Source organism: Crinia signifera, chromosome 7 (assembly GCF_055691185.1).
Source record: "Crinia signifera chromosome 7, ASM5569118v1, whole genome shotgun sequence".
Lineage (NCBI taxonomy): Eukaryota > Metazoa > Chordata > Amphibia > Anura > Myobatrachidae > Crinia > Crinia signifera.
In genome coordinates, this window is record NC_139223.1 from 171928968 (window position 1) to 171952777 (window position 23810).

Genomic DNA, 23810 nt, shown 5'->3' on the forward strand with positions numbered 1-23810 from the left:
ACTAAAAAATCGGGTGCGATGGTACCGACGCGATGCCCGCGATTTCCCATAGGGAACAATGTTAAATGCCTCAATTTAGTTGAGTTGAGAATAGAATAGTGTGGCGAGCGCAGCGAGCCACCGAGCCCGAAGCGTTGCGAGCGTAGCGAGCCCCGCAAGGGGACGCGGATACCTGTGAAGCCCGCGAAGGGACGCGTTTACCTGTGAAGGTATCCGCGTCCCCTCGCCACGCTTCGGGCTCGGTGGCTCGCTGCGCTCACCACACTATTCTATTCTCAACTCCACGCCGACGTGGATAGTGGGGGTATGAAAAGGTCGGAGGACGCGTACCGCTGCGCTAGCCACGCTTCGGGTTCGCGTTGATCGTGGGGTGGCGTAAACTACTTTTGTGGGGACATTTCACTGTTCAGGGGTGTTTCTGGCCCATTTACCATTGTTCCCTATGATGATTTGGTGAAATTGAGGCATTTAACATTGTTTCCTATGGGAAATCGGGGGCATCGCGAGTAAATTGAGGCATTTAACATTGTTTCCTATGGGAAATCGGGGGCATCGCGTCTGGACCATTTAAGCCTTTTTTAGCCGCATACGACGCGACCGACGCGATTTTGAATTTTTTCAATGCATTTCAATGGGAAAATCGGGGGCATCGCGTCGCAGACCACTAAAAATTACACCCGATGCCCGCGATTGTGGCGGTGCTAGGAAACAAGTACCTATATTTTTTTAAATTATATATTCATGTGCTTGCAGCACATGAATAAAAATAGCATGCCCCTCCTCAGAATAAAATTTCTGATTTTTTGACACCAAATGTAAAAAACAAAACACTTTATTTTAAAAGTTCACATTCCACTTCACCATAAAAAGATAGCGATTGCTACTCGGTGAATCATGGCGATAAAAACCTTGAAATGTATTCGCCATCTGGTCATTGAATAGGGTGATTCACCGTTTTAGTCAAAAAATCGCCGTACAGCACGAAAATAGTACAAAATCGCCATAAAACATGGCGAATAAACCTCATTGAATACTGCCCTATGAATACTAATCTAGGGAAGCATTAATAGCAGGAAACCATGAAAGAACGGTGGAATAGTGGTTAGCATGGCACTGGGACTAGAATGTCAGTAGTAGGCACACATGATGACCGATGGACGGGGACAGTAATAGGGCATATGACAGCTGGGTGAGGGTACTAATAGTGCACATGACAGCTGGGTGAGGGTACTAATAGTGCACATGACAGCTGGGTGAGGGTACTAATAGGGCACATGACAGCTGGGTGAGGGTACTAATAGTGCACATGACAGCTGGGTGAGGGTACTAATAGGGCACATGACAGGGTTTTGTGTGTGTCTTATAGAGAGTGACCTACACTTCGGGAATCATGGTGGGTCGCTTTGCTCACCACACTGTAATATTAACACTCCCAAGGGTCCACTCCAGCTAAACTAACACAAAATAACCAACACCATCGCATACCCCCCAACACGACCCTCTCCAGGAGGGACACAGTGCTCTATTCCTGGACTTCCCCCTAAATTATGCTTGCCATCACCTGTGTGCATTCTGTTCCTCCTGGGGGGTCATGTCGGTGAGGTATGCCAACATAGGTTACAGACAATACAAAATGATGTAAGGGCAAGTAACAACTTCCGCCCTCACCAGTCACCTCCCCACCCTCGGACTGCAGGAGTCAGGCGCCGCTACACGCCGAGCAGGTCATCCGGCCTCTCACCGGCAGAATAACACACTGAGCTCCGGTGCTGGTTTGGGTTAAGGTGCGCACACAGATGCCTCACAAATAGAGATACCTGGAGCCGGTTCCTGTGCGTCCCCTAATCTGTCTCCGCCCGGAAACTGTGCAAGTGCACTACAGTTCCGGACAGCGGCAGGGATACAGAGAACGAAGGCCTGGCCGGGTGGGCTAGTAAAAGACCGAGACTTCTGGGGTCCGGGTGGAGTGACAGTGGGTGAGCACTCAGTGACTGCTAGAAGTGCTGGGTGTGAAGCCTAGAAGATACCTCCACTCTCCCTCTCTTTTCTCTCTCTCTCTCTCTCTCCCTCTCTCTCCTTTTCTCTCTCTCTCTCCTTTTCTCTCTCTCTCCTTTTCTCTCTCCTTTTCTCTCTCTCTCTCTCTCTCTCCCTCTCTCCTTTTCTCTCCCTCTCTTTTCTCTCTCTCTCTCTCTCTCTCTTCTGCTAGAAGTGCTGGACGTGAAACCTGGAAGATCCATCCACTCTGTTATCTCTTTCTCTCACTCTCTTTTTCCACTCTCTCTTTCTCACTCTTTTTCTCTCACTCTCTGTTTTCTCTCTATATATTTTCTCTCTCTCTATTTCCCTCTTCTCTCTCTCTCCTTTTCCTCTCCCTCTCTTTTCCCTCTCTCACTCTCTTTTCTCTCGCTCTCTCTTTCTCCTTTTTTTATCTTTTATCTCTCACTTTCTTTTTTCTCTCTTTCTCTTTCTTTCTTTCTTTTTTCTTTCTTTCCTAAAATAAGGGGGCTATTGATTATACTTGATAAAAATTCCCTGAGAACGAACATCCTTGATATCTGCTGTTCACAGAAATGTATTGTAGCGGCAAAGCTTAATGCTGTGTACACACAGTGAGATTTGACATTAGATTTTGACTCAAACAGGTTTTTTACCTGACCTACTGTGACAGCACAAATCGAAACCCAGATAGGGCAGCAATGACTATATAGTGCAAATCTAATACAGATTGTATGAAGTCGAATAGCAAGGGAATCTGACCGTGTGTACACACCATAAGTCTGATGGTTGTGGAGGAGTTACATTGTTTTACCTCTTCTTGAAGGTGGCAAGAACTTGGCAATGAATTTTGCAGAATTGCTTACTGCACACTGTCACATTTATGTCAGGGTTGCCGACCCTCCCGGAATTCCCGGGAGTCTCCCGAAAATCGGGTCCCCCTCCCGGCCCCCCGGAAGGGTGGACAACCCTCCCGGAATCTGGGGGACCCCCCTGTACCCACCGAAGCGGCATGTAAATGCCGCAATCCGCGGGTCTCAGAGGAGGGGGCGGAGCTAAAATGGCACAATCGCGTAATTTTAGCCACACCCCCCCCATGGATATCAGTCATTTCTACTATTTCCCGTAGTGGGTGGTGGGGGCGGGGCTTAATGACGTCACCGTCAAGCCCCCCCCCCGAACGGGTAAGGAAAAGTCTCCTCTCCGGGCTTCTCCCGGAGAGGAGCATTAAAAAGTCGGCAACCCTGATTTATGTCCATCTTACACCAATGTGTATGTTGCTGTTGTGTACTTTTATTAGATTTCAATTTTTTATCTCTTGTAAAAATTTTCACTGTGGAGGTTGACCCAAGTCTGCTGAGATGCAAGTGGTGTCTTATACTGTGGTGTCCTATACTGTGGCTGGAATCTAACTGCAGCATTTGGAGTCCACATATAAAAGAAAGCGCTTGATTAACCTCCATAAAATCCTTTGCAAATGCAGCTGCCAGAAATGACTTTAACCATATACAGTGTTTCTTGTACAGGTGCTATGGAGTTTAATCCAGCAAAGCTCCCTGTGCCGCGGTACTCTGGTGTGGACAAATACCAGTTTGTAAATGACCTCTATCCTTTGGTGAGTGCCTAATTTGTGAATGAATGTACTGCACTATACTGAATACATTAAATGATTTATTTCCGGTAATTTACTGTATATAATGTACACATTCCACAGCGCTTTACAGATAATGTTTCAGTAATTCCCATCAGTCCCTGCCCCAGTGATTTGGTCTAGCACCCCTGCCGCACCATTGTCCTGCAATTACTAATTAACCAATTCGAAGTTTCTGACTAGAATAAATAATACTGCTGGAGGTAGAAGACACCACCTCAGGAGGTTATATCCTTTTCACATCGCAAAAATAACGACCCGGGTCTCTGTGGGATGTGAAAGGGCCTTTTCCAATTTGCTGTATCCAGCAACCCGGGTTTCCGACCCAGGTTAAAAGAAAGGATTAATCCTGGGTCATACACTGGTTGCTGTGCAGTGTTAATGGGTAATCTAGATTGGGCGATCCGGGTCCCATTCACAATATGGAGGTGGCAGGGCTTTAAGACAGCGTCAGCTCCAAGCACTGCCTCCTCCCCCACCCCCAATGATGCCCCACCCCCGTATGACATCAGTGACCCAGATTGGCGGGTCGCTGTGTGCTTTTAAACAAAGCAAATGCTGTGTCACACCCGGAACGGATCTGTGTCTAAACCCCGGCATTTGCCATGTGAAAGGTGTCTCCTTCCTGCAGGCTGGAAGTGGTCTTGGTTCAAATGTTCCCCTTAAATTCTGTACCCCATACCCAACACAAGTAGGCCTAAGGGAATCGGTACATCTGTCAGAATGAACTTAGGTCTACAGTCATTAGGTCGACCCCACTAGGTCAACTGGCAGGAAGGTCGACCTGACTTAAGATATCTATGCATGTTACATGTCCTTGTGGTAATGTAGACTTATTACACAGATACTGTATAGCATTTGGTGATTGGATGTAACCAGAACAATGTCTGATTTGTAGAGGAAGCCGGCGGTGCTGACGGACCTGGATTTGGGAGCCTGTAAATCCCAGTGGAGTTTGGATTATATGAGCAGGAAAGGTGGAGGGCGAGAGGTGAAAATCCACGTTTCCGAGGTGCCACAGATGGATTTTATCAAGAAGAATTTCTTATACAGGTGATGAGACTAAGGGGTGAATTTAATAACACTGCTAAAAATCAAAATGTGATGTTGCCCACAGCAACCAACCAGATTCTGTCTATCATTTTCTAGGATGCAATAGAGCGGGGATGGGAAACCTTTTGGCCCTGCAGCTGCTGTTGAACTGCACATCCCAGCATGCATTGCAACAGTTGTAGCATGGCCAAATAGCACAACTGTAGCAGGGCATGCTGGGATGTGTAGTTCAACAGCTGGAGGGTCAAAGGTTCCCATCTCTGCAATAAATGATACACATAATCTGGTTGCCATGGGCAACATCACCTCTTTTTTCCATTTGTAGAAGTTTTAGGTCTGTAACACCATTTTTCCCATGGAATGTTGTGTGTGAATGACCGGCTTGTTCTGTTCCAGATCTCTGCCATTTAATGTATTTGTGCATCGGGCAGCGGAGGACAAGCACAGCGACTTCTTCATCTCAGAGGTAGCGCCTGTCTGCAGATCTTGTTGTCCTGATGACTCGCATGCAAAGTCTCCTACATGTCTCCCCATAACGTGCAACATTAGCGGTGCCCATCTGCAATTTCCTAGCTGCGTAATATGATAGAGGTTACCCGCCATGAAGGCGGCGGGGGGCATCCTAGTATTGTTCTGTAGATATTTGTCCGTAATCGGGTGCCCGCCACATTATGCTTTGTGACTTGCAGAAAATGTAGGATTGATTTTTATTTTATTCCATAAAGTTTAAAAGTTTTTTAATAGTGCACAACACATTTGTTGGCAAGCTGCTCAATCAGATTGTGATGTCACTCAGGTGCCAAAAGGGAGGGGTAATTCTGGTTAGGAAAAAAAAATTATTTTGTATCCCAATTGCACACTGAGTGAGAAATATCTACATAATAAATCAGATAACAGTGCATTTAAATATTTTATTTGAAACCGTATATCTAGGGGTGTTCTACAGCTGTGAGTGAGCTTGTGACCAGAGTAATCGCGCACTTAAGTTCACTCCAAATTCTCCGAGATTTGTTTGCAGTTCCATAGGATGGTGCAGAGATATCCGAAAGTCACGAATGAGATTGGCCAGTAAGAGGGGCGAGATGCTGGGCCGTTATCGTCTCTACACCATTGTAACAGCAGATGACCCCCCTCACACCTAATCGGATCCTGAATGTGTGGTCTCACTAATTTCTCCAAATGTATCTTTTGTTTCTCTTTTTTAGGATGAGAAATACTACCTTAGATCATTGGGTGAAGACCCTCGCAAGGTAAAAAGTAAGCACACCTAGTAAATATTAGTACGCACACCAAGCCGGCCAGTGTATTGCCATTGTGTAATTACTGCAGCTTGTTCCTGCCAGAGAGCTGCTAAATATAAACTCATTGATTAGGATAAAGTCAATTCTTCCGCGGTGACATTTCTAAAGTTCTACCATATTCTCTGCTTGGAAATATATAACCGTTATCAATATTGTAATTTAAGTAAACTATGCCAGACAGATCACATCGCAACACTCAACTGAAACACGTGAAAGATTGTTTCTGAGATGCCTTGCAAATACTGTATATGTATCACACGGGGAGATTTTCTAGATTGCTCAGCACTTGTGTCAGCGCTGTGCCGCTGAGCGATCTGTCAGGGACAGTGTTTTCCGGTGAGAACAGTGGCCCTGACAACGGCGATCTCACTAGATTTATCCTGCATGCTGGGTATTAATTGGTATGTGATAGCCAGGATCTCGCATCGCTATCGCCCCTACACACAAAGCAATGTAGGGGTATTTCTAACCGCCAGCGGCCGGCTACCGCCAGTGGCGCGCGCGCACGAGATGCTCGCGCGCCCCGTGGCTATGTAGCCTGCCGGGGGTCCCCGCCGCTGTCACAGTCCGTCCCCCTCGCCGCCCTAACCCCCCCTGAACTGGGCAGCGTCTCCCTGAAGCAGGCTCCACCTGTAGTTAGATCTCTTCAAAAATGCCTTGAACTCGATCTGTGTGTAGGCCCCATAAAATCTCTGAAAGACCTTCTACCATGTCAAATCTTATTGCTAGTGCACTTCGGTGTGCTGGGGGGGGACGGGGACATGTTTTGTGTCTTTCTAGTCTAGAACAACCACCATCTGGGGGGCAGTACTAATTTATTGCAGCAGCTTTCATTCTGTTTTTACATGATAGATAGGGTTGTGCACAGGAACAATATAATCCACCCAAATCTAACTCTCTCTGCAGTGCAGCATGATTTCTCCCATTAGTGAAAGATTTTGCTTGTACTGAATTACCCCCTATGTCCCATCTTTTGCCCCAGCCTGCATGCCCGTATTTGTTATCCTGTTCCCTGGGAAGAGGGGCTGATTGAACAAAAGAAAGTAATCCGCATAGTCGAATCTTATATTGTAGTCAGATATTCCCTATAAAAAGTATATTGCCATTAATTCAGGCTCAGTATGTATAGGGAGGAATTTGTATGGTCATATGGCAAAAAAAGAAAAAGAATTCCTGCAAGGGGCACTCCAAGCTGGCTGGTTGGCTTATACAGCACTCTTTATAATTGTTTGGTGTCCCAAGAAAAAATATTAAAATTTTACTTTTATTAATTACCAGTTTAAAAAGCTGCGAAATATGGTAAAATGATTGTGAGAAGTGACAATAAATTAAAATAGAGCTGACCGTTTGTGTGTGTGTGTGTGTATTTTAGGTACTTCTGTATTAGTCGGGCGCCCAATTAGCATACGTACGGCACCGTAGGGAAATCACATCGCATGTGATTTTTTTGCATGCGATGCCATTTAAGTATGACATACAATGGGATTTAGGCACCCCCACTATCCACGCCACCCCAAAGCGCGGCGAGCGGCGGCATAACGCGTCCTCCCAACCTTTTCATACTCCCACTATCCACATCGGCGTGGAGATAAATTTCTATAGTGTGGCGAGCGCAGCGAGCCACCGAGCCCGAAGCGTGGTGAGCGCAGCGAGCCCTGCGAGGGGACGAGGAATACATGTAACGTAATTTGCGTGTGCTCGCCACACTATATAAAATCAACTCCACGCTGACGTGGATAGTGGGGGTATGAAAAGGTCGGGAGGACTCGCTGCGCTCGCCACGCTTCGGGGTGGCGTGGATAGTGGGGGGGTGCCTAAATCCCATTGTATGTCAAATGCGATTTTGCGGGAGGCTCAAGGCCAGAGAGCAGTGTATAAATTACATAGGAAAATCGCATCGCATGCAAAAAAAAAAAAACGCACGCGATGCGATTTTCTTACGCAGAATCGGCCACTAAGCTATTTGCTTAGTGGGCGCCCGGCTATTACATAAGTACCGTATTTTATTATAGTTCAGTGACTATCTTGCATCTGTGTAATAATGTTTGCAAAAGGTTTGTTAATATGTGTCCAGTTGACTATTGGACACCACACTCATATAATTGGCACTGACCGTCTGGGAAATATCTCAGAGTCTTGTGAATAATTTATAAAGTTGCAGTTATTTGTCACAGATTTCTGCAACTAAAGCCCGGGAGGGCAGGGTGCACATCACTAATGTGACCGGTCCTACCCGTTAGCTGCTGACCGCGTGTAATCAGCATTTAAGCTTGCTAAATGTGACAAATAACTGCAACTTTATAACTGATTCACAAGACTCTGAGATATTTCCCAGACAGTCAGTGCCATATTATATGAGTGTGGTGTCCAATAGTCAACTGGACACATATTAACAAACCTTTTGCAAACATTATTACACAGATGCAAGATAGTCACTGAACTATAACAAAATACACACAACGGTCAGCTCTATTTTAATTTATTGTCACTTTATTTGCACTTCTCACAATCCTTTTTAACATATTTCACAGCTTTTTAAACTGGTAATTAATAAAAGTTAAATTTTTATATTTTTTTCTTGGGACACCAAACAATTATAAAGAGTGCTGTATAAGCCAACCAGCCAGCTTGGAGTGCCCCTTGTAGGAATTATTTATCTTTTTTGCCATATGAGGGACTGATTGCCAGATAATTTGTATAAAGCATGGTTGAGTTCAAATGAAAATCTTGTAGCCGCAGTAAATCTGAGTGACTGATGTTGTTGTCTTCTTCTGACACCTTCTGTCACCTCTTTGTGCATGCAGGATATAGCAGACATCAGTACGCAGTTCCCAGAGCTGGCGGCAGACATCCAGATTCCCGAATTCTTCCAGAAAGACCAATTCTTCTCCAGTGTGTTCCGCATCAGCTCTCCAGGACTGCAGCTCTGGACGCATTATGATGTATGGTACCCGGGAACCTATAGGGAATAGATGGGTGCATGGGCAGGCATTTGGGGAAAACCCAGATTATACACTAATATATACTGTACTTAACCCATAAAGATTGATTCAGGTTTTGTATCATTTTATAGTGCCAGGATATAAGCCATGGGTTCCCAAATTTCTTGAATCACAGTGCCCTAGCGTATCACTGTATTTTTCATGGCACCCCTGGGATAAAAGGTTTTATTTTTATTGATCAGTTTTGAAAAAATGAAGTCTATTGTGCCTTTCTGTCACCTGTAGGCTGTTATTGTGGTGTGCTTCTGTTTGTGCATATATTTTTTGATTGGACATCACAAGCACTGGTTTTGCTTATAACATTACCCTTCTATAATTTGATTTGGTCCTAGACCACCAACTGTAATGGGGCCTACACACTGGGAGATGCAGCTGAGCGATCTAGCAATAGTGTATTTTAAGTTGTTTACATCATCCCTTCTAAAATTTGGATTTTGGGCTGTCTGCAAGTCTGGAATGGGCAGCAGAAGTACCGTCCAGGTGTCTCCACCTGAAGCCTCCCACTTCTGCTTTGGGTATTGATTCTTAAAGGGTGCAATAAGGACAGGGCACAAGACAGTCTTTATTAGCTGTAATCATTAGTGTCTGACGCTCTGCCTGTCCAGCTTTCGGGTCCCTCTCTGCCGCCCTTGTGACTGACATGCGATTCTGCTTTCAGGTTATGGATAACTTACTTATTCAAGTGACTGGGAAAAAAAGAGTGGTCTTGTACAGTCCGCGGGATGCGCCATATTTATACCTGTCAGGTACGGGAAGCAGACTGTCCCCTGGAGTCCGCGTTACCAAAAGTTTATTATTTCTTATAAGTGCTGCATAAATCACACAAAAAAGCAGATTTGTCATAAAAATAACAAAACTTGGGTACGGTGTTCAGTAAAAAGCATTGTGAAATAGTTATGTTGAATTATAAGCCGTTACTTAGCCACACAGGTGAGTTTAGGTAATAATAGGTTTGTTGTCTGATCGGGATGCGTTCAATGTCTCTGTGGACAGGATTCCGGCATCCCAACCGGCGCCAGAATGCAGACATTGATTAGGGTGCCTGCGCTGGAATCCCCAATGTAAGTATTTAGAGAGCGGCAGTATTAGGCCCGGGGTGGGGGGTGGGACAGGTTAGGTTTAAGCATTAGGGGGCTTAGGCTTCTGCTGGGTGGGCAGGGAAGGTTAGATTTACACTGCAGGGAGGGAAGGGTTACAGTTAGGTACTAGTATGGAGGGTTGGGGGGGGGGCAGGTAAGTATACTTCCTTTACTATGGGATGCTGGTATCTGTATTCTGATTGGGATGCGGGTATCTGTATTCTGATTGCTGGCATCCCCACCATCCATATGTATGCCGTCTGATCACAGTAGAGCTCACTGCCGGATAATGAGGCACTGATGCCATGTGCAGCAGACTTTGCTCCCCCCCTCCCCCCTCTGTATCCCCTAATAATGCAGCTTCACACTACGACCGCTGTACAGGAAATAGCATTGTCTGCATATGCAATAAGCTTCCAGCTGTAGAGATCACATTCTCCTCCACTCCCCGCTCAAGGCCTCTCCCAGAGCTCATCCTGCCAGGGACGTTCTGTTAACCCTATACTGATATTAGAATTACATCAGTTACAGAAATTCTTGTTCTCATTTTACTTATAGTTCCAGGCTTCCCAGGGCTGACAGATGATTGCTTGTTGTCTTGTTACCAGGTGACAAATCCGAGGTGCTAGATGTAGATAACCCAGACTTGGCCAAGTATCCTCTGTTCTCCCAGGCGAGGAGATATGAATGTACCTTACATGCTGGGGATGTGCTGTTTATCCCAGGTGAGTCTCTTTTTAGCTTCCATATTTATCCCGACCACGGCGGTTTCCAGGCATGTAGCACATGATTAGGGATTGCTGCTACGGCATTGTTACACGAAGCACCCTTGGCGCTGTTATATGAAGGTGTTCTAATACGGAGTCCTAGTGATGGGGCAAGTATACACCTCCACCAGGCAGAGAGAAGCTGCTATGGTAGTGGGCTTCAAAGTGGTTGTTTCGGAAGTTAAGGAACACCACCGGCAAGTATCGGTCGCTCTTTAATAACACAGACTTGGCGACACTGCCCATTTGTAGGCAGCTGTGTGTCACCGTGTACCAGTAGTGGTGTCTTACAGAACTTTCATCAAAATGGGCCTGATTCAGAGGGTATATGGACTTTAGGTCGAGTCAATAAGTTGACCATTATTGTTTTTCACAATTTTTTTTTTTGTAACATTTTGATACTTTACCATTCCTAATCACAGTCCACACGTATGGTAAAATGCCCAAAGCGTCACGTACGGATACAATTAGGGTCCATGTGCTACAAGATAAAAATTGACACTGAATCAGGTCCAGTGCGTTTCTTTCCTTTCCTCACCTGTCTGTGGAGCCGTAATAACGGTGACACCTGTTGCCAGCTGCTCCAAGTGGCTGTAATTTGTCTCTGCATGTCTTGAATTAGAATTCTAGATACGGGATGTGGTCAATATGCCGGCGGTCGAAATACCGGCGCTGGAATCTGGACCACGGCAATGCCGGTACTTTGGAAAATAAAATAGTGTGCCGAGTGTAGCGAGTCACCGGGCCCGCTGCATGGTGAGCCTGCAGGGGGGCATCCATGGCCGGTCGAGATTCCAGCTTCGGTATTTTGACCGCCGGCATATCATACCGGACCCCTAGATACAATATGATTTTTATTTTTCAACTACAATCACTAAAACTCCTATACATTATCTGTGCAAATGGTATTTATTTCCTCTTGTTGGTTTTAGCACTCTGGTTTCACAATACAGTGGCGGAAGAGTTTGGTGTGGGGGTCAATGTGTTTTGGAAGCACCTTTCCCCAGAGTTCTATGATAAGACGGACACGTATGGTAACAAGGACCTCACAGCGGCCTCCAGGGCGACGCAGATCTTAGACCGGGCCTTGAAGACTCTTGAGGAACTGCCTGAGGAATATAAAGACTTCTACGCTAGGAAGATGGTGCTACGGGTACAGGCCAGAGCCTACAGCACAAACTATGAATAAAAGTGGAACTTTATGGACAGACTGCACATGAGAATATATTGTACTGGGTTGTGTTCTTCAGGGGATTGGGAGGGGAGGGATACATACATCACATGATCGGTTGGTTCCACCCCTGCATAATGGATTTTCTTTTATTAATTATTTGCATACAACACATTTTGCTTCTTAGTACAAGACTGTTGCATTTAAAATTGTTATTTGTAAGCGCTTCTTATAATACACAAATGAAAAATATATTTTTATACTTAATGAAATATTGTAGGGAAATATCCCATTACCAAATATCTTGCCCTTGCTACCTTTACACAACGGTTGCTGTACCAGATGTTTATTTCTATAACGCCAGCATATTCAGTAGCGCAGTAGTTGTGTGATCAGTTGGTTCTCTGGATTGTGATTGAGAACCTGTGCCATATACAGTACATGCTGTGACACAGGTTTAAGCTGCAGAAGACAGTGTAGTGAGTTTTAGATTTATTTTTTGGGGGGCTTGTTTAAGCTCATACTGGGGGTTATTTTGGTTCACTCTTTCTGACAAATTCCTTCTTAGATGGACAAAACCATGTGCACTGCAGGTGGGGCAAATGTTACTTGTGCAGAGAGAATTATATTTGGGTGGGGTTTTACTTCAAAGTGAGATCTATATTGCAGTGTAAAATTAAAGCAGCCAGTATTTACCCTGCACAGAAACAAAATAACTCACCCAAATCGAATTCTCTCTGTACATGTTACATCTGCCCCCCTGCAGTGCACATGGTTTTGTCCATCTAAGAAGGATTTTGTCAGAGTGAACTAGAATAAGGCCCACAGTCACATCATGGTTATAATGTTTCTGTCTGCATAATGTACCTGTAGTTGGGGGGCTAAATGTTGGGGTTCTGATACCATTTCAGAAATATTGGGGAAACCATCACTTGTGACTTATATTTTTAATCTTTCATTTTTATTATTGCTACTTGAATATGGGAGGGAGAATATTAATTTGGAGATAATTTATAGTGCGGGAAGTATCTGCGCTGCACAATGACATGACTGTATACAAAGCTGTGGGTAGTCTAGCAGGTTGTATGTAAACCACTTGGAATCAAAGGTAACGGTTGTTACAGTAGTGTGTCAGTGGGCGGGGTGATCAGATCTAGTCCTCCCCTGCGGAATCCCCTCACCTGTATGCTGTAGTGTCCGGCTCCTCTGCATTTTCAACACTCCAGGTGTGGAATAAAAAAAGAGGTTAAGGAGTTGCCCATAGCAACCAATCCATTTCTAACCCTCGTTTTTCAGACTGTGTTAAAATTGACAGAAGCTGATTATTGGCAGCTTTAGCTCCCTGGATGGTTTGAAACAAACCCCCCCCCCCCCCCCCTCCCTGAATGCGGTCATATAATAACTGGGAGAGAAGAGGTCACAAATCTCACTCGTAGGAGGGAGAATTTCTGGTCTCTGCTTGAGCAGCTTATGTGGCACCACTGGTGTTGCAAGCCACCCTATGGCGTGCAAGGACGTGAGTCATATGACTACTGCACCAGAAGGAGTCTACATGTAATAGACGCCTGCTGCTGCTTCCAAGGCAGGGATAGCAGCTCCAACCACATCGCACTCGGGTCCGCTGGTTCATATCAAGCTTTCCTTCATTACTCATGACATGGTCCCTAGGTTCAATGTGCAGTAACATCACTAGCAACCGGCGTGGCTTGACCTGCTGCCGGAGCAGACGTGCTTGGTATAGGCTCCGTTTATATCCTGCTGAATATCCTGTTCTATGGGCAGTGGACATTCTCTTACCACCTAACTCATTCTCGGAATCCTCCCTGCCTCATTTGTGCCATCTGTGGACTCCCTGCTTTATCTGGTTGTCCCTCTGTGGCTGCCTGGGCCTCCTCCTCCCTGTGCTGCGGGCGCCATCTTGGCTGTGCTGCCCTCGACAGTTCAGACTGCAGCTCTACTTGTTGGTCACGCTGGTGCTACTTGAGGCTGGACGTGCTGCTGAGCAGGACCTCTTTTCCCTCTTGAAGCTTAATACAGTGGCAGTGCTCGGTCCACTACGGTGGGAAAACATCATACCACCTATATTCTCGATTTGGGTCCCCCCCCCCGCCAAGACATATTAAGGTATTGTGTGCCTGCTCTCCCTGTTGCCTTGCAGAGGTCGAGAGTGAATCTGTCAGTGTGCTAGCCACTGACAGCTTGTTGCTTTTTACACTGTGGTGTAGTCCAACCTCCTTTCCTTTTGCAACTGCTTGTTTTGGACTATGGAGGGCTCTCTCCAACTAATTCTCCAAACAATTGCTGCCTCGACTCAGAGGCTTCTCCTGTTATTCGACACTACACTGGGGGATGGTGCCTCTCCAGGCTCGGCGTGTGATCAGTGCTGTGATGGCATCGTGCACGAGCCTGCTACATTGCCTGCAAATATTACCTCCACTGCTGGGATGTCAGGAGATATGACCCCCACCCCCTCTAATCCTGCTGGAAGTGTTGCTGGATGGGACGTGATTCTGCTTCAATGCTCGTCTCCTAAGAATTCCATGACACCTGCGTATACTAACATCCTGGATATGTCCTCCTACAGGGATCTACATGCCTCTGAGTGTATTGAGATCTTTACCCTGCTTGGCTTGGATCGGGCAGCATTGTACTCTCCTACATTTCTTCTGCCTGCAGATATATGGACCCTTATCCTGTGGAATTTCTTCTTTCCTAACAATGCTCCTGTGCATTTCCGTGAGACTGGACATATTTTCTCTGGGACACCCTTGCCATGTTATGGATTTGCCAGCTGGCCTGACTAACTGCCACTGAGTAATAGCTATACTGTTTCTCCCACTTGTTTTCCCTAACTTGCTGCTTTCCTATTATAATGTCCTGTATGGTGGTGGGGTGGGTGGGGGGAGGGATACTGTCTGTCTGTTTAAATAATGTGCTTAGTGTGGATACAGTGGGGACAGGATTATTTCTAGAGGTCAGATGCAGGTGGTATTCATCCTTCTTCCTCACTTACTTTACTAGAGGAGCTGCTACTAGTTACTTGATCCTGTGTTAATTATAGTCTATAATGATTTAGATGGCCTTTTATATGATATTCTATATGATTACTACAATACTTTTATATCCTGGCAATTCTATACTAGTGTTTGTATAAGCCGCCGCCCCCGTCAGTCCATGTGTCTTTTATCCGTCTACTTTTATTTCATTTTTGTTTTTTATATATATATAATTTTTTTTTTTTTTTTTTTTAGCGGGATAGGTGGGTAGACAGGGGTGGGGGGTAGGAGAGGAGTGATAGGTTGGTTATTTTGGGCTTTGGGTAGCTGTTGCAGTCGGCTATAGGCCGCCAACCTATTTTCTCCTGTAATTATAGTTAGTATAGTATTAGCGAGGGCAAGGTTTAGGGAGTAAGTACGCCTAAGTTGGGGGCAGGTAGTACAGGGTGGGGGGTTTTGAGGGTGGGTTGTTTTGGGCCTTTTGGGAGGGTTTTTTTTTTTTTTTTCTATAGGAAGTTATAGAGATACTAATAGGGTTAATTGGTTTAGGCAGTGGTGCTATTAATGGTTTATTATTCCAGGGCTTGATTTAATGGTTGTTTGATATCTTCTGACTCGTAATCCGCTATGATCATATGTCTATGTCTCTATACCCACTCATGTACCAGGCTGTTTGGATGGCGCCTCCAAATAACTGGGATATTGTACACTTATACTAAGCAGAACAACCATATCACTGGTGTAATTCTTTATGCTTGTTTATATCCTAATTTGGTTAGCATACTATGTAGCCCCTGTATGTACATACTGTTATGATGCACCTTAATGTCTGTGTAGTTGCAGCACTAATTTGTAGTACTTTTGAAAATTAATAAAAAATATTAAATTTAAAAAAAAACATCACTAGCAACCAGGGCACCCACAAATTGCCGGTACACCCTGAAAGATCAGGCCGATATGTCATTCTGGCCAACATAACTCCAGCGTGTACCCAGATTTTGGCGATCGGTGAAAAGTAACCGTCCATGGATTGACGAGATTGGGCCATGATCGCAACAATTCACAGCCATGGACCAGACCGCTTTTAAAGTTGGGCCCATTCTGTTGATCTGCTGTTCAATACTGTCGGGAAAGACCGCATTGAATAGGCGTCCGCGGCTATTTCCCCCGTCGGAAATAGCGGTGGGGATTGAATATCCCCATAAGTTTTGGAAAGAGAGAGAACCAACCAGCTGCTGACATTTCTCAAACAGCTTGTAAAATGGCAGTTAGGATCTGGTTCATTATGTACATTACATCATGCAAGGAAATAGTTTCAAATTGCTCAAGTGCAAAAAAAAAAAAAAGGAGATGTATGTAACAAGCTTCATAATGGTTTTATTTACCCAGATTACGGACACAATTGTTAAACCCACATTCATATCCCTATAATGTACAGAACATTATCTGGCACTTTGTAGTCATCATCCTTTGCATAGCATCAACATATTACACAGTGATTTCCGAATACACTCCAACAAGTCTTTCACTCAACAAGATTTGCGAATACACTCCAAGTCATGCAAACGATTTTCGTTAAACAGAAAGAATGCACATTATCAGGTAAATACCCCCAGAAGTGGGAAACGATGAACAATAATGTAAGTTGTCCAATACTGCACAGCATTCCGTGAGCAGCCATTGCTGCATCACAGTTCTTGTAGTTGGGTTGTAAACAGTGATCCCTGGCGCAGCAGGCAGATCATTTGTACGAATGTTCATGGGTTAGTGGAAGATCCAGACTACACGTGCGGCACGCTTGGCGTCTGGGCACGCGGCAGTCTCTATTTGGTCAGGTGGTTGCAGCATGATTCCGGCAGGTAAGAAAAGCTACTGGTTGTACACTCAGTGCCGGCATCACTAGATTAGGGTGCATAAGGAATTCCAAACCTGAGGGGACATAGTCCAACACAATAGGGAACATAACTGTATTCTGATTTAAGCATATGATTTAGTAGAAATGGGGCCAGATTTCAAGCACCAGAGATTTCAGGTGTGTTCCGAGCCACTTCGCCAGTGTGGGGCACAGTCACCCAACAGGCTGAATGAAATAGAGCCTGGGAAGCCATAGGTGCAGAATGTTGCCTGAGAATAGGTGTATTTTGAAAGCCACTTACAGTATTTACACCAATCTGGTAAGGATTGCCTCTTTAATAAAAACCCATACCTTTACAAATCCTGCACCTCTGGTTTACCAAGCTCTAGTACGGGCATGTCCAACGTTGGCCCTCCAGATGTTGTGAAACTACACATCCCAGCATGCTTTGCCAGTTTTGCTATTAGAACCTGCTAAAACTATTGCAAAGCATGCTGGGATGTGTAGTTTCAAAACATCTGGAGGGCCAACGTTGGACATGCCTGCTCTAGTACATATCCCCAGGTGTGGTACCTCCAAGTCCGGAGGTATTTTTGTGGCACAACTTCACTGACAGGAGGGGGAGGGAGAGGCGAGGGTCACACCCCTGTGGAGGGAGCAATGTGGAATGAATATCGCAAATGTTTACTGGTTTATAAATACAAAGAGTCAGCAACCAAACTCGCTATAAGGTGCTCGCTAAAGAAAGGGTTGGGAGGGGGTGTGATCTGTACCATTCATTGCCCATATTGCAGCACTAAAGCAGCAGCAGCATCGGAGACTGATCATAAAATACAGCGTACATTAGCATCACCTTTCATGCTGCGGTGTATAACAACAAATATAACATACAAAACAAGAACAGCGGAAGACCAGCAATGCATGCCTGGTACATGTTCCCATAACCACATTTAAGTAAGTTTGTTGATAATACCAGACTACAACACAACACCTAGACGCATACAGGACAACATAAACCATCATTGTAGACTTACAGGATCTGCCAACAACTTTATAAGCCCCAGCCTAGGCCATGAACATACAGACACACAATATCTAAGTGGTATGATGGCAAAGCTTAATGCAGCAATGTTCATCCAAGCACCCTGGATCGTTCAAAATCCATGCAGCTCCTCTTTCCGGCCTGGCATGTAACTCTACTGTGGTGCTTGTAGCGCAGCTTGATCTTTATTTCAGCAGAGATACAGACCAAGCTGTGCTAGAAGCACAACAGCAGAGTGTGAAAGGGGAGCTGCACAGATTTTGAAAGGTGCAGGGTGGTAGAGTGGACAGTACAACACGAGCACAGTATGGTCATTGCTTGTGATGATTTAACTGCACAAACCAGTTATTGTAACTGAAACCTCAATACTGATTGGTCTCCGGGAGCACGCCCGCATTTGCAGTCCACTTACTAGAGAAGCTCAAAACACTTCATGTACTCGGAAATGGTTCTCCAGAGAGGGCGCTTCATAGGCAAAATGCAGGTGGCTGTCCACCATCACATTATACCCTTTTAGAAGCTCTACAAACTTCCTGTGCTCCTCCCCAATCCAGGATCGCATGGAGTCACTGACTTGGTACGGGGTGACGTGAGTGTGGACTACAATCCGTGTCTGCGCAAACGTTTTTAACATATCCGGGCAGGTTACCCAGGTGTTGCTGCCCCCGGAGTGCCCCCCGTCCAGCCAATACATTGATTCTATGTTGCCTACAAAAGAGCTGATCTCTTTATCCTTTCTGGCCTCTTGCAGTTCATGAAGCAGCTGATTTAATACGACGCATCCTTTGCTGAATCCGATCAGAGTAACTGATAGGGAACCTTTAACAGACGGTGAGCCGAGATAGACTGCAGCGTGGTTTGTGCGGTGAGCGATCTCTTGTCCTTCTGACTGGCAGCCGTTTGTGGTATACGCAGAGGCATCCGGGTCTCCACTGGCGTCGTAGTTATTGCTCTGTGAGATCAGCACGTTTTGTGCCACGGTGAAAGCGTTTACAAGTAAGGAGTGAAGTTGCCGAAACGCTTCCAGACCAGCATTGTGCTGCGGTGCCCCAAACATGTTGCTCTCCACAAAGTTATCGTAGCAACTGAACTTGTGCAGATGCATGCGAGAAGGTTTCACCACCCAGATGTAACTGGCAGGGAAGCGCTGGGAAAGAATGGTGGTGATGTCTTCCAGGCTCCAATGCTTCCATCGGAAATTCTCCGAGTGACTCGCCATGACATCACGGTAGTTCTGGAACCAAAAGAAGCCAGAAACCGATGAATCTAAGAAAGACTATTTGGCCACATGTATTAAATATAGATAACGATTAGTAAATATGATCTAACTTAACTACATGTTAGCCAGCATCATTCCCGGAAGACAGGTTCCCAAAATAAACAAGGGCCTGATTACAGATGAGAAGTTTGTCCTGACTAGAAGAATGAGGAGGGGGGGGGGGGGGTGTATGTGTGTTTAATATTTTTTCTAGAACCTTTAATCCTTTCCAACTTGCTTTCTATTAAATATGTGCAACAGAGTCTGCATCTGTATACAAAGTAGCTTTTTTTTCTACGCCAAGGTCCTTTCTGCTACAGACTCAAGTCACAGACAGATATTCAAGTGTCTCATGTCACATTAATCAGCACAGTCTACTGGTGCGTTCTAGTCACATCTTTGCATAAAAAGACCCCAAAAAAGATGGCCAGCATAGGAAGGGTTGCACAAGATCTGGCAGCTCACTTGTGTCATGGGCAGTACGGATGGTGTAATGGTTACTGCCTCATAGCGCTGAGGTCATGGGTTCTATTCCCACCATGTGTTATATAGACGGGGCAGTACGGATGGTGTAATGGTTACTGCCTCCCAGCGCTGAGGTCACGGGTTCGATTCCCACCATGTGTTATATATATACAGGGCAGTATGGACGGTGTAATGGTTACATTACTGCCTCCCAGCGCTGAGGTCACGGGTTCGATTCCCACCATGTGTTATATATATACGGGGCAGTATGGACGGTGTAATGGTTACATTACTGCCTCCAAGCGCTGAGGTCACGGGTTGGATTCCCACCATTGCTCTAACTGTGCAGAGTTTGTATATTCTTCCCGTACTTGTGTGGGTTTCCTCTGGGTACTCAGATTTCCTCCCACATTTCAAAAATATACTGGTAGGTTAATTGGCACCCAACATACTGACAAAATACTTCTTAATGGTTACATTACTGCCTCCAAGCGCTGAGGTCACGGGTTGGATTCCCACCATTGCTCTAACTGTGCAGAGTTTGTATATTCTTCCCGTACTTGTGTGGGTTTCCTCTGGGTACTCAGATTTCCTCCCACATTTCAAAAATATACTGGTAGGTTAATTGGCACCCAACAAATTAACCCTAGAATGTCTGTCTGTGTGTGTACATGTGGTAGGGAATATAGAGTGTAAGCTCCACTGGGGCAGGGACTGATGTGAATGTTCAAATATTCTATGTAAAGCGCTGCGGCATATGTGTGCGCTATATAAGAAACTGATAATAAATAACATACATAAACAATATTGAGGCTGGTTGTATGAGGACATATTTGTATTTCCTGCCAGCTAAGCTAAAGGCTTAGACAGATTTATAGGTGTAAATATTATATAAATAAAGTGCATAGCCTATCAGTTTAAAGCAGTGATTCCCAAAATTTGTCAGAGGCACCTTAACAGTACAAGTGGTACTTATATGTTAGTTGGGCGCGTACTAACTATAGTGGGCACCCAACTAACATATAAATACCACTGTCCATGTCGGCATGGAGTTGATTTTATATAGTGTGGCAAGTGCAGTGAGCCACCGAGCCTGAAGAGTGGTGAGCCCCGCAAGGGGATGCGGAAAACTAAGCAAATAGCTTATTGGGCACCCAACTAACATATCAGAGGCATAGAAGTATTAATATTATGAATGAGGCAACTTGAGTTTTTCTAACTGTAAAATCTGAACTATTATGGTGCATTGAGGACCACGTTTAGGAGCCACTGGCATACAGTCAGGACACGAAAGGGATGCTGGGCTTAGTCAGGCAGAGGCTATTTTTAATAAAAGATACTATAGCACCAGCATATTTCATTGAGTTGTACAACTGGGAACAACTCAGTTAAAATACATCAGGCTTAATCAGGGCTATATTTCAGCAGGCTCCAGCAGGAACTGAGGCCCTTATTCTAGTTCACTCTTTCTGACAAAATACTTCTTAGATGGACAAAACCATGTGCACTGCAGGTGAGGCAGGTGTTACTTGTGCAGAGATAATTAGATCTGGGTGGGGTCACCTGCCACCTGCAGTGCACATGGTTTTGGGGTATGGGTAAAATCCGGAATCGGATAAGACACCGGAATGCCGGACTGGACATCAAACTCTGCATTCCGGAGCTTGTAGTATCCGGTCCGGGGGTGTCCTGTCCGGGGGTGCTCCATCTGATGAGGCTGCTCTCGCACCTGTCACCTGGGAGAGGAGAGGGGGGAGAATACAGCCTCACCGCATGGTCCGGGGGTGTAATAAAAACTGGAACGGTCCAGACCACACGGGGAGGCTGTAATCTCCCCTTCCCCATGTCCCTGGTGTGAGCAATCACAGCCTTCCCCCCGGACAAGACACCCCCCGCATGGGACACCCCTCGGACCAGACACTTTAAGCTCCGGAATGCAGAGTTTGATGTCTGGTCCGGCGTTCCGGTGTCTTATCCGGGTCCGGTTTTTACTTAGTCCCATGGTTTTGTCCATCTAAGAAATATTTTATCAGAAAGAGTGAACTAGAATAAGGGCCTCAGTTCCTGCTGGAGCCTGCTGAAAAATAGCCCTGGGCTTAATACATCTACCCCATAGGCAGACACACGCACAAGAGGTCAGTGTGCAATCCCCGCCCACGCGGACCTGTGTGTGCAAATCAGAACCCGACAGGTTACCATGAGGCCACACAGCCAGCGCACAGCTAGGGCCCCCCCGCACTCACCTGAACGTCTCCGGGGAAATAGACCACGTGGTGCAGCCGCTGACCCCTCCCCCGCGGGGTACACAACAACACGTCATTAGACTTGCTGGGTTCCGCCCCGGACACCGCCGGCAACCGGAGAAGCGGGACGGACTCCGGGGCAGCGCACATCCCCGCACACAGGCTCATCACCCCTGCCGCAGCCCGGAACAGCAGAAGGCGGGCGGAGCGCAGGACCGGGCGTAAGGTGCGCATCCAGCTGCTGCAATCAGGACATGTGGAAGGCGGCCAGCGAGTGACGTCATCACGCCGGAACCAAAAGACCGCGCACCATGGCAACGAGACGCACTCCGGAAGCCACTGGAATGTGGTCGCGGGATGATAACGTCATACTCAGGACGGGGCAGGAGCTCAACTATTGGCTGCGCACACACAGGTCCCACCCCCTCTTCTCAGCTAGCCCGATATCCGGCGTTGTGTAGTCATGGTAACCGGAGTCTGCGCCTGAGTTGCTAGGTTACGCAGGGCCCGCAGTCAGTGACCATGGGCAGCAAGAAGAAAGACCTAACCTTCCAGGTGAGACCCCCGGACACACTGCTACCCTGAGGGGAACTTAATGACATATTTCTATAGTTCCATAGAACTTTCTTCATATGTTATGAGATATGGCTTCTCCCCCACGGATAATGCGGAGATGTGTGCTAATGTAAATGACTGTATGCGCCCCTGTCATTGCCTAAGGGTAGCAAGCTTCAAAAAGTAATAAAGTGGAGAGTGATATACAGCCAGCCAATCAGCTCCTGCCTGTCATGTTACAGGCCGGGCTTGCAAAATGACAGTTAGGAGCTGCTAGGCTAGTTGTTTATCACTCTCCACTTTATCACTTATTGAAGCTTGATACATCTGGCCCTAAGATAGCTTGTTGATGCGAATGTGGAATGTGTAAATGCTGTGAGCGGTCAGTCAATAGTACCAACCATTCTGACACCTGCAGCTATTGAGCGCTGTACCAGGCTACAACAGAGATCTTGCAATAATAGCGAGATCTATTGTGTACCCAGCAGGACCGGCCGGGGAAGAGACACTAGGCTGATGCGCTGCATGGCTCTGGCGGGGATAGCGCCGCGTGGGTGGGTGGGGGGTGTCACATGCCCCCAACGTTGGTCTACGAGACGTTAATACACTGCATCGCTAGTACGTCCTCCACCGACAGGAAAAGTTACAGTGGCACGATATGTGCCACATAATACATCTCCCTGCATATGAGCTGGGAGTGCCAAAGCCCGTGGCTGCTTCACTGGCTCCAGACTGAAGGTCAGTCTCGGGCCCCAAAATTACTAGTGGCGGCCCTGCTCGCAACTGCCCTCCCCTGGATGGAACACGAGACATTCCCCCCAAAAACAAGACAGTTGGGAGGTATGTCAATGCAATTCATCCTGAATCAGGCCAAAGCTCCAGTGGTGCTTAATAGTAATATTAAATATGATAATAATAATGATGTATACTTTCTATTGTTTCTTTTATCAGATTGCAGTGACGAACCAAGAACAATGGGAGGAGGTTCTGTCTTCCAAAGGACTCATATGTAAGGAAGTTACATTTGTTTACAAATTGCAATAATGCATTCAAGTAAATGTAGCTCTGGGTGATGGACTCTGTGCCCCGTATTATCTCAGTATCCAGGAGCTGTACCCTATTTAGGAAAATTCCTCTGTGGGGGGGAAATCAAGTGTGTTGCTCTCTGGGGCAACTAGATGGAGCCTGATGGAGCCATTCATGTGTTGATCCGTTCGGATGCGCAAATATATTAGTTATTTTGTTCTGTAATTTTGACCGACTGATAACAGTTACTAATAAATGACTACTGCAACATACTGTCATTAGCTGAGAATCGCAATTGTGGGTACACATTTAATGATTCCCCGGACCGCTGATTATGTTACTATATACTAA

At 45.9% G+C, this 23810-nt stretch overlaps 2 protein-coding genes across 3 annotated transcripts; one reads left to right on the forward strand and one right to left on the reverse strand.

Moving 5' to 3' along the window:
* Window positions 1-1655: 1655 nt before the first annotated feature.
* On the forward strand, window positions 1656-15901 carry TYW5 (tRNA-yW synthesizing protein 5). 2 transcript variants are annotated; one of them, XM_083154374.1, is made up of 9 exons: window positions 1656-1784; window positions 3522-3610; window positions 4545-4699; window positions 5096-5165; window positions 5905-5949; window positions 8805-8942; window positions 9661-9748; window positions 10690-10806; window positions 11781-15901. In XM_083154374.1, exons 2-9 carry the CDS (start codon window positions 3527-3529, stop codon window positions 12035-12037), a joined length of 954 nt encoding a protein of 317 aa, XP_083010500.1. In that variant the 5' UTR covers window positions 1656-1784; window positions 3522-3526; the 3' UTR covers window positions 12038-15901. The 2 variants fall into 2 exon arrangements, with proteins under 2 accessions (XP_083010500.1, XP_083010499.1); XM_083154373.1 differs by lacking the exon at window positions 1656-1784 and adding an exon at window positions 1809-1976.
* A 471-nt stretch (window positions 15902-16372) lies between these two features.
* On the reverse strand, window positions 16373-22212 carry C7H2orf69 (chromosome 7 C2orf69 homolog). Its single transcript, XM_083154372.1, has 2 exons — window positions 21879-22212; window positions 16373-19146 (listed from the first exon to the last, which is right to left on the reverse strand). The coding sequence occupies exons 1-2, from the start codon at window positions 22110-22112 to the stop codon at window positions 18334-18336; spliced, it is 1047 nt and encodes a 348-aa protein (XP_083010498.1). The 5' UTR covers window positions 22113-22212; the 3' UTR covers window positions 16373-18333.
* Between the last annotated feature and the right edge of the window lie 1598 nt (window positions 22213-23810).

Bases quoted from the DNA above. Each gene is read 5' to 3' on its own strand.
- C7H2orf69 (XM_083154372.1), bottom strand. From the start codon at position 22,112: ATGCGCACCTTACGCCCGGTCCTGCGCTCCGCCCGCCTTCTGCTGTTC. The intron at 19,147-21,878 runs GTGAGTGCGGGG...TTTTGGTTCCAG, and splicing joins ATTTCCCCGGAGACGTTCAG to AACTACCGTGATGTCATGGC.
- TYW5 (XM_083154374.1), top strand. From the start codon at position 3,527: ATGGAGTTTAATCCAGCAAAGCTCCCTGTGCCGCGGTACTCTGGTGTG. The intron at 4,700-5,095 runs GTGATGAGACTA...GTTCTGTTCCAG, and splicing joins AAGAAGAATTTCTTATACAG to ATCTCTGCCATTTAATGTAT. The intron at 9,749-10,689 runs GTACGGGAAGCA...TCTTGTTACCAG, and splicing joins GCCATATTTATACCTGTCAG to GTGACAAATCCGAGGTGCTA.